At 51.3% G+C, this 10,575-nt stretch overlaps 1 protein-coding gene across 1 annotated transcript; it reads left to right on the top strand.

Annotated features, from left to right (window-relative positions):
- Positions 1 to 643: 643 nt before the first annotated feature.
- On the top strand, positions 644 to 9,747 carry CSUI_001666 (uncharacterized protein). Its single transcript, XM_068061871.1, has 8 exons — positions 644 to 3,213; positions 4,016 to 4,288; positions 4,929 to 5,177; positions 5,866 to 5,980; positions 6,747 to 6,832; positions 7,083 to 7,188; positions 7,586 to 8,588; positions 9,238 to 9,747. The coding sequence occupies exons 1-7, from the start codon at positions 2,026 to 2,028 to the stop codon at positions 7,639 to 7,641; spliced, it is 2,073 nt and encodes a 690-aa protein (XP_067926157.1). The 5' UTR covers positions 644 to 2,025; the 3' UTR covers positions 7,642 to 8,588; positions 9,238 to 9,747.
- The last annotated feature ends 828 nt before the right edge of the window (positions 9,748 to 10,575 follow it).

Here is a 10,575-nt window from a genome sequence, read left to right as displayed (position 1 = left end):
AGCTCGATGTCGGGCACTGTGACACTTGGACTTCGCCTCAGTTTGAAGGATCCTACTCTGCGACCATATTCCATACGCACCTTTGGAGGAGGCATCGGACGTCTCCGAGTTGACGCACAATTGGCTGGCATTGCTGTGTCAAGTATATCAGTATCGGTATTGCGAACGTACTAGCCCCAGCTTCGAGAACGTCATCGCCGTAGCCACACTTCTTCCGCGCCGGGTATTGAGAGCTGCTCTTTTTACCGCGCGCGAACCTTAAAGACTTACCACACCGCTCACTAAGGGAACCGGGCTCAGCATGCTAAGAATCGGCTCAGCACGCTAAGACGTGCACGAGAGAACCGGAATGAAAGACACACGAAGTGGCGACATGTCAGCAAAGCCGCCTCGTGTGACGCCTCTGGAGCGCCTCCGCCTCGCACGTCATGCCGTCCTTCGCCGTAGCAGTTGCAAGCCGCCTCTCGCTCTCGTGTGACAAATGTTGAATCGCTTTGCGGGACTGCGTGTTGTGCTCTGCGTGGGGCGCCGGCCAAACGGTCCGGTGCGCCTCCCGGAGTGTTGTGCCTCGTTGCGTCCCAGCCATTACACCTCGGATCTCGACTTCAGTCTTTGTGCTCTCCCCCTCTTGCCTGCGATTGATCTGAGACACACTATAAGACAAAGAAGGAAAGAAACAACTTGGCGGCTACATAGAAGCAACTTATCCTTTGGCCTGGTGCTCTTTTTCGCAGACAGTGCGCGTCCGTCTAGATTTGACGGAACCGAGCGCTGCCTGGTCACCTGTGCAAGACCACGCTGTAACAGGTCATTGTCGTCACCTGACAAAAAGACAAGAGACTTCAAGTGCATAGGACGGAGGGCAGTCAAGCGGATACTCAGGAATGAGCTTGACCACGGAACCGATCTCGTCATTCGAATAAACTACATCCGGTCAAGATAGGGAGACACGCGACAACCCTTGCATCAGACATGCGTCGACTATACGCATGCCTGTCGACTAACTCGCTGGTCGCTCTTGTCTCTGGAACTCCTTTTCAGCTCCCCTGATCACGTACGCTTCTGACTATGTCCTCCTTCTCTTCGGCTGCCTCTTAGGAGGTCCCCAGCTTGACCCGAGGTGTCCCTACGATTTGGTGCCGTAGAACCCTCCAGCTGTCATCTTGGCAGGCTTTTTCGCGTTCGGCAGGACCGGAAACTGATTCCTGTCGTTTGAGCGCTTGTCTATGAGAAGTTACTTTGCTCTCGGTCCTTATCTGCTGTTTCTTGTGGTACCGCGTGGCCGACTTTTTTTCGATCTCTCTCTGGGTAGTGTCTCCAGTAGCTGCCGTAGCCCGGTTGACTGTCTATGTTTTCCAGTTTAGTGCTTCTCGGGTCTTCGAGGGAAGCCGTGCGCCTGTGACGCCCGAGGACAGGTCGTTAGGAGCTTACAACTTTGTAACTTTGCTCAACCGCGCACGGGAGAGGGCCGGCTCCGAGAGGCATTCGCTACCCGGGGCCGTGCTCACGCGATTAGTGCCCCCATACAGCAGTCGCGTCGTACCACATCTCCAACGTTTGCTGTTCCAAGAATGTCCGTGTGTCGTACTATATTCAGGGACGCATGACTGGACAGATCATGTCCGAGCCATAGTAGCCTCCTTATGCGCCGATCCGCGGCTGCAGTCGCCCCCTTAAAATTCTTGGGCGCGTTATGGTCTGTCTGCATCGATATCTCGCTGAGATCAACAGTGTTTGCTTGGTGCTCGGGCAGCTGACCACCTGGGTGCGTCGTATATCTCTTACGATTTCCAGGCCCAGTCCGTCCTTACCTTCCGAGGAGTCACGTACACGTACTGGGCACTGCCTACTCCAGGGACTCTCTTGAGCAACGGCGGATGTCCAATATATACCAAGAGTTAAGGCAAAAAGCAAGGAAGTATTCTCAGGTGAAGGGCAAGGGAGGATTGACTGCACGGACTAGCTTAGAGAGCCGGAGTGCGATTCCTGGTGAAGCGTGCATCTCTATCATTCCTGCTGAACAATATGGACAGACACCAGCAACCCGAAGACGATGAGGGAGGAAAGGAAAAGCCGGAGTTCGTTGAAGGCCTACGGGAGTGCCTCTCTCATGGAGATTACTTGAGGGATGAAGATCTTGAGGCTCTGCTTCAAAATGGAGGTCTGGGTGCAATGCTTCAGGGTGAGGGGAAGGACGCGAAGAAACCCGGTGCGGGAGACAGGATCGCAGTCGAATTCTATGCTGAAGAGAAAAAGGGAGATACTGTAGTGGGACAGAAAGATGAAAGGGGAACAGAAAATGACGTAGCAAACCGTGACGTTCCGTTATGGACTTCCGTTACAGAGGCGGACACTGTTGCAAAGGCAGGACCGCTGAGCCAGGGGTATTGCTGGTATGCGAGTTCTCCTATAGAATGTGGAGCTCGTGATGAAGTCTCTTTGAGCCAAGATCATGATATCTGGGAAGTCACAACTGAGAGGGAAAGCGGGGATACGGGGCGGACAAAACAGCCGGAGGACAGAGAGACGGCGACGCGAATCTCACTACCAGCAAGCTCCAGGCAGGTGCTGGATAGAGAAAGACTTTCCAGATGGATAAGAGTTGGCGCGCATAAGGGAGCTAAGAAGAAAGTTTGCCGAGAAAAGAAGAGACAACAGCAAGGAATCGGGATTGACAGCTGTAGCTCTGGTTTCAATCACACCGCGAGGTGCAGCCCTCCCGCGGTGGTCTGTTTACGGACTGTTACATCACCAACAAGGAGGGAGGGCAGAGAGAGGATACAGGGAAAGAGAATGAGGAACAAGAAAGATACCGGAAGAGTGATTGAGAGAGAGACAGAACAAACGGACTGGGACTTCGCATGGTCTCTTCAAGAAGATTTTGTATTGAAGTCAAGCCTTCAGACATATAAGGAAGAACAAGAGAGACACAGAGCGTTAGTCGAAGACGGAGAATTTTCGTGGTTACCTGCCTCTGCTTTCTCAGCTCGCTCTCGAACGCAAAGAGGCAGGCTGTCGCGTCAATGTGATACTTTCTCAGATTCCTCGTGGTCTTCGACTAGTCGTTCAGCCTCCCGAAAAAGAGAAGGACCACACTCGCATTCGCGAACAAGACGACGACGAGCGCAACACAAACAAGGAGAAAGGAGTAGATCCGAGAACAGCCATAGCAGAATTAGCGATAACAGCCTGGCTTCAGACGACTCTCGGGACGTAAGTCACATCTTTCAGTCTCTCGCGGTGGTCTCGAAGTGATCGTGACCTTCTAGCACCTCAACAAAGCCACACGTGTTTTGAGCTGTCGAGGCAGCGAGGAGAGAGCGTAGTGAGGGTAGGAGGGTCAAGGGCAGAGAAGAGACTTTGGTTGTATGATACCAGAGACTCCTTTGAGAACGTGTAGATGATGAAAGGAACAGTTTGTGTTGAAGTTTTCCTGATGTTTATGAGCACGTACAGACGCTAAGAAGAGCTACAGTAGATGCGTGCTGTTTAAGGAGGTCCCTGCGGTTTGCTTGTTCTCCTGACACATCTCGTAGAGTTGAGCGTGACAGAGTTGAGCCTCTATCTCTTTGGAGATAATATTGTTTTTGATTCAGGCAACTGTATCCACCACAGGACTCTAAGCATGAAGGCCTGCGTTGGTGTTTCATAAGTAGCGATTACACTTGTGCGTACCTCCACGGGTCCTCAGTATCTATCTATCTATGTATCCATCTATCTATCTATCTTTAGTCCATATATCTATCTATCTTTCTGCATGCAGGCTTCTTGTCACGAAATATCTCTGGGCTCTCTGACGTGCATGTATATGCTTTACATCTTTATGCCACCGTACTCAGCTTTTTGGAGCGTGTATTCATCGGTGAAACTGAATTGCGCAAGTGCAGCCGTATGAAAAAGAATCTCCCTCAGAAGGCTTGTGCGGGCTTTCTATCTTTCTCCCGCGGTCTTTTCCTCCTGTCGCATGAAATGACTGAGTATAACTTGCCGCATCTGTGTTCTTTTGCTACTTCAGTCTTGCTCATCGTCACGCTCACAGGCTAGCCCTGACACGCGGCGGCCAGAGACTAGCGAAGACCGCGAGAAGCCTCAAGAACACGTTGGAGGAAGGCGAGGGAAACGAGAGGGCAGAAAGACAAGAACTCGAGGTAAAGAAGATTTTCAAAGAAGTTCGGAAGCGAGAAGAGAAGAAGAATATCAGAAATCTCTTCATCTATGGCGTACTATATGGCCCATCCCTGAATTTCCTTTCCCATCCTCAGGCAATAGAAGCACTTCAGGAGGAGGCGTAAGTGAATGTGGTCAACACTAAGCTACGATCTACAACCGTTTCTGCGAACCGATGACACGGTAGCTACTTTCCCTCATCATTGCTAAGGAGAAGGAATAAATAGAGAGGGGAAGAAAGAAGTTCACCTCTTTCTCTTCTTGTGTTGTTCACTCGAGTTCAAGAAGAGATGCTCCTCTCTTTGGATGATAGCCACCCCTTGACACTGGTGTCTCAGCTTGTGGAGCTGGAGGGAGGGGACGATCCGCTTTTTTCCGTATCCATCTATCTCTTTGCGCAGTTTTAATTGACGGGATAGTAGGGACTCTCAACGGTGTTCCTTTAGGCACGCGATGAGACCGAGATGGCGAGCGGGTTCGTGTTTCGCTTCTCTTTTTTTCTCAGTCTGTTGCTTCTCACTGTTCAGACACCCTAGAGAGGGCGCTGAGAGCTACAACTCCTGAGGAGCCCAGTGTGCAGTGCTTGATGTCGGATGACCGGTGAACTTCTTCTGTTTCTGATTCGTTCTTCTCTCGAATAGACGCACATGACGTGACCCAAGTTTATCTAGACCCTTCTTGCCAGCAAGCGAAATGTATTCTTTCTCTTCACCATTCTTAGTCTTTCTCCGCATGATATTTTGCCTTTTCTGTGCTGTCAGACTAGCGAGAATCCTCCTCCTACACTCCTTTCGCCTTTTCTAGTCGATGGTGTCAATGTAGCTTTCGAGCATGGCCGACAGAGGCGGCTATCACCTGCAGGCATCGCATACGCCGTTGCAGGTTTGTTTCGCATGGGCTTTCCAGTTCAAGTGATCGTTCCTTATTGGCTGATGAATGAGGCGCCGAATTATATGGATCTCTTCTCCAAGCGATGGCGTAGTGTTGAAGAGTGTGAAGTTGTTCTTGAGGTAAGAAACAAAGAGGGAAAGCACAGGAAAGAAGTCAAGACAATCAGAGTCTGATTGGGGGAAGAGTAGGTAGGGTAGAGGGTAGCTAATTTATTTGGTCTTCATGAAGATGATATCAGCTTTGTCGATCTAGGCAGTCAATCAATAAGCAAAAAAAGGCTTCTAGAAACTCGATGTTGATAGTGGAGTAGAGCTGGTTGATCTTTTTCGCTGCTCTTTACTGTGGTGTGTTTTACATGTGTCCGTAGTTTGTTTCTTCTACCGTCGTGGTAGTATCTTCCTTCTTCTCTCATTCTTCTTCCCTCGGGTCCGACATCTTCATTCCGAGGCTCCGCTCTTTTAGAGAAAAGATGTCAGCAATGAGAGAGAGAAGGGAAAAATATCTCCCTTTTTGTTTGGGGCAAGAGACGTAAGGTTTGGCCGTCGACTTCTTCATAGTGGGTTGAGAGGTTCCTATCTCCCGACCAAGAAAAACTTATGAAGAGAGCTCTTCTTCTCTTGCAGCATTGGTCACCAGGAACATGTTCAGTGATGTGTCGTTATTTCTGTAGCGGTATATCGAACAGTGGAGAAGCTGGAGGGCTCTCATTGCCCTCAATTCATATGCGACGCCATACGCAGCATGGACTCATGAAGGTCTTTCCTTTCTCTACTCTTTGTCTATCTGCTTCGTTCGCGCTGCTCCCAGCGCCTGCAGCAGGATAATCTCCTTATAGTTCTACCTGACCCGAACGCGCGCTTGACGCGTGAGTGCCGTGACCGTTGGCATCCTTCATTCCAGAGAGGCCTCAAGTCACCTGCTGGTAGGCGGCCCGCTGGAGGGAAGGGGTGATGAGCGAATTGAGAAGAACTGCATGGAAATACAAGGTGTCAGTACACTCCAGCTTCTCACCATTGCCTCTTCCCTATGTGCCTTTTAGATTACGAGGTATCTCGTCAAGGTACGTACCTTGTTGGAGTGTTCTTCTGCTCTGTTATCAGCGTGATGAATGAGGACGATTGTCGATCCCGGACGAGTGAGTGCATCCGAGAATACTGTCATCGTGCATGCATGCACGCCTACTTCCCCATATGTGTCTGCCCCTCTTTCTCACTCTCTATGAGTGATTCATGGAAGCCTTTTTACAGTGTACTTTCATCCCAAGCAGGTATATGTGTACATAGGTGTACGTGTGCTTTCTTGTAAGGGAAGACGATAGTTTCTGTACGTACCAGGTTCGGCCATTCCTCTGCACCGGCGTGAAGAGTGGTGAACCCTTAGCCTGCCTTCTTCCTTCGCCTGAACACCTCAACGTGCCTCCCCACAGACACTGAGTGCTGCAAATAGACGAGGCCTTATTGAGAAAGGGCAAAGAGCGTCGTCCTTGGTCCGGATACTAACCGATGGCGCCAAATGGGTGGTTGTGAGTTTCTTTTTCATCGTTCAAGCATTCTTAAGACATTATCGTGGTCTTCTTACTCTGGCATGCACAGAATGTTGGTGTGAATTCTCTCTCTGGTTCGTTTCATCATCCAAGGAAGCAATCAGGGAGAGCGTACGTGGCTACCTACCTGTTGCTTTCGTTACAGACGCTGAGGCGATTGCCGCGTACTGCAGGAAGTGGGACGCCATCCTCTGCACGAATGACTATCACCAGTTTCTCTCTCTTGTCCAAGTGAGCTATTTCTGTAATGCTGCTATGCGCGGATTTCACTCGCTAAACGCTGGCAGAGCCTTGGCGACTGGAGTCATCTGTCGTAGTCTTTTCTCCAAGCAGACAACAGCATGAGTGCATTCGTCCCGCACAGTGATAGGCCTACTCTGTGCTGCGTCTCCAGGAACAAACCGGCGGGGGTGGTCTGTTAGAGCGAAGGCATTCGGCGCCAGTATTTGTTCCTTCCTTCGTGTGACCATACTTTTCTCAGCAGCAGAGAAGTCGGAAGACGGTGGAGATGTACGAGTATATTTCACGGCGCGCGATGCTCCTCTCTTTCCATCGAGATGAGTTCTTTCTCATCCCTGATTCTCTCGGTAGGTCCCTTTCTTATCTAAGGGCGCCTGTCTTGTACGTTTTGCCAAGCCAACACCTTTGTCCGTTGCAATAACGGCCATAGCACCACTGGCTTTCAGCTTGATTTGAATCGCAAGGAGAGAACTCCTCCTCGCCATCATCTTGGTCATTACATTATGACCGACTGACCGCATTCTGCACTACGATACGGGGGTTCTTGGAAACTCTCATGAAGCGCCAGCAATTGGTGCCCAAGGAGTTTGGTTTTCTCGAGTTTGATAGGTAAAGAGAGCAGACGATGTAGGCTACTGTATTACGGAAGTGTTAGAAAACGTTGCTCGGGAGACTTTCTTATCCGCCCATACTTCATACCTAATCACCTCATTTTTTGTGTATCCTTCTGTGTGCGCATACCAGGGAGAAACGCTCGACCCGAGAGTCTCATTGTATCGTCGGCTGGTAAGGATCTGTAAAAGTAAACGTGTCGAACTGAGAGAACAGAGTTCGACCAGAAAGCCTGGATTTTCCGTTGGTTGTCTCTTCGACATGAAAAGCATGACAAAGGGAAAAGCCACGCGGGTCGCACTTGGAGCCCCGAAGATAGATGAATCCTCGAAGCGCAGAACTTTTCAACACACCACGGTCGAGATAAATCACACTACGACCAGAGAGTTTAAGCCGTGGACCATGTTACAGTACGCGAGTAGCTAGCCCTCTCTGTCAATCAAACTGTTTAGGTGTCCGGTATAGGTAGAACGTACTTCGGTGGGGACTCAGCGTACTTAGCTGGCCAGCCGTTTACTCGCAAAACTGAGCCGACAGCGGAGAGGAAGACCCCACGACTGCTTCGGTTCAAACGAGTGACTGACATATGACTGACAGTCGTTACTTTTCGAGTAGGCGTTGGTCGGGACTGGCAGTTCCTCCTAACGGCCTTGATAAGCGGATGAAATGTCAGGCGGCGTTCCTACGTCAGATTTCTCCTGCTGCTGCGTCTAGTAGAACATGCAGGTTCTTTTGTTTTTGCACCTTTTTACTTCCAGTTCCACATTCTTTTGTCAAGTAGTAGCCTAGCGGGTTCAGAGGCATGTCGGGAAAGGAGGGACTCGGGGCTGACGGGAGCCGCGGACCAAGTAGGGACAAATAGCAAGGGACGCGCACTTTGCACTTGCGGCGCACAATCCCTCTCCGCCGTAACACATATCTCGAGAAGTGCGTCCCTGACGGGAAACACTTCGTTAGTCTTTTCAATACTGCTGTCCTGGATAGCAACTCAAATGACGAGCTACGGTGCGTTACGGTCGAGCGAGAGGCTTCGGCCGGGGTCCTCGGCTGTGTTGCTTGCTGACACCTTTCGAAGAGGCGCAGGGGGGGAGGGAGTGAAGGCCTTCAGGAGTCTGAGGGGAACATTTTTACTTTGGTAAGGTCCTGTACTGCGGAGACGGTTTATCCATGTTTTCTGCATCATCCAGAAACACCACCCATTCAAGATAACATTCTGGCCTACCAAACATGCTCGGTGACCGGTACGGGGCCGGAGAACAGCCTTACCCAACGCACTTGGTTGAGCGTCCTCCAGGCTAGCCCTCAAAACGTCCAGTGACATCTCTAGAAGTCACTGTGCAACTCGCGTTCAAGGGCATGTCAGGAAGTTACCTCGCAACTCACTTTCGATCGTGTGTCTACGAGTCAGCCCGTGATTCGCTCTCGACTGCATCTCCAGGAGTCACCCCTCGACTTCCACGAAACGTCGGGAGCTCACGAAGTCAGGAAGTTGTGTATCGTACAGCACATGCCAACGGAAGGGGGGGCATAGGGTAGACACCTCCGTGGTAGCGTACTGCGACGGCGGAACACGGGCGGGGTACCGGCGTAAAGGACACATTGACCTACACTCTCTCTTGAACGCGAATACGCTGTTTCTCCCAAAGTACGCTGTGAGCCAGATGTGTGAAAAGAACTTCCGCGCGGAGTTTTTTCAGCAACGTCACGTGTGCTCGTGCTCAAACTTCGTCAGGCGCCGCGTCGTTTAGTCAGTAACCTGTTACCCTGATCTCTTGTCGCTGCAGCTCGTGCTCATCGACGCGGACCAGCCAGTTAAGGCTCACGTCGTTGAGCTGGTAGTTAGGAGTCACGACGGCAACTGCTGGCGCCTCCGTGCCATTCACGAACTGAAGAGCTCAAATGAACCTACGGGAAAACCCCGCCTGCGGTCTCTCCACACCAACTGGATCAAAAGCCGACCGGCATCGAGGAACCCAGTTGTCTGGCGATGGTCTGCTGTTGCGTGAGCTTCGGGCAACCGCCAAAATCCGTGATGTATATACTGCTTTGGTAGATATGCTGCCTACCCGTGCGGCGCATAGACCATGTACGCTTCCTGGGGTACTCGAAAGCACCGACTGATGAGGGACAAGCATTATCCGCGGCGCATCATGGGCTTCGCGGGGCTGCACTCGTGTAGCACAGGCCGCGTGCGCTGTCGGCTCGGCACAGTCTGTGTCATCTTGCGTAGCGAAGTCCTGACTGCAAGGGAGTACCCAGGGCGAACCGGTGAACTATGAGTGTCATTTCCGCAGCTTGAATCTGGCAACGTCTGCGGCGGGAACTCTGCTCCCTTCTGAACCTTAGCGACAGAGTTCATCAGTATCAGAAGTGCGGGAGGACGCAGTAAAACAGTATAGTAACATGGAGTAAAACAGCCTCTCCCCAGACTTAGACAGGCAGCTTCTCCACGATATCGGAACAAACACTTCGGCGCACGAGTCTGTCCATTTGCTCTTCTGCAGTCTTCGCGTACTGCCGGGGCACTACGAGAGCATTAGCGGTCTCCAGCACGGCTGCGTAAAGAGACGGCGACATTCTTGAACCGTCGGATACCTCTTGACTCTCTGACTATTGCTACTTACCAAATATACTGCAGGGTACCTGCCTCGCAGGTGTGGAATTCCTGGGCCGTCCGGCGTGCCGCAGTAGGAGTTGTCAGAATGCCATATTTAAGAAAGCAATTCCGTCCACTGGCCGGAGCTTAGCAAAGGTATCTCTGGCCGACTCCCTCATCTGCCTCGTGGAACCACCGTCGAAGGTGTACGCGGTGAGACACACGAAAAGCAGTGAAAGCAATCCGAACATACAGCGCGTCATTTCTCTTGTCCCACTCACAAGTTTCTTTTCCGTTTCTTCAAGCGATTTGACGGCAATCTTATATCCCGACTTCTCCTTTCTTCCACTCTTCCGTCTGGACGAGCTGGGGACCCACAATGATGCGACCGTGTGAGTAGGAAGATGAAAGAAGCCACTATACAGGGGAAGCCTGGCCCGGAGTCGCAACTGATGCCGCAACTTGCAGCATGGGCTACTAGCTGATCAGGTTTTCCTGACTCCTCTCTCAAAGCCGGCTGTCATTC

The sequence above is a fragment of the Cystoisospora suis genome, assembly GCF_002600585.1.
Source record: "Cystoisospora suis strain Wien I chromosome Unknown contig_671, whole genome shotgun sequence".
Taxonomy (NCBI): Eukaryota; Apicomplexa; class Conoidasida; order Eucoccidiorida; family Sarcocystidae; genus Cystoisospora; species Cystoisospora suis.
Note: the sequence above shows the minus strand (reverse complement) of the source record. Positions and strands in the feature narration are given on the sequence as shown.

Bases quoted from the DNA above. Each gene is read 5' to 3' on its own strand.
- CSUI_001666 (XM_068061871.1), top strand. From the start codon at position 2,026: ATGGACAGACACCAGCAACCCGAAGACGATGAGGGAGGAAAGGAAAAG. The intron at 3,214-4,015 runs GTAAGTCACATC...TTGCTACTTCAG, and splicing joins CTTCAGACGACTCTCGGGAC to TCTTGCTCATCGTCACGCTC. The intron at 6,833-7,082 runs GTGAGCTATTTC...TACTTTTCTCAG, and splicing joins AGTTTCTCTCTCTTGTCCAA to CAGCAGAGAAGTCGGAAGAC.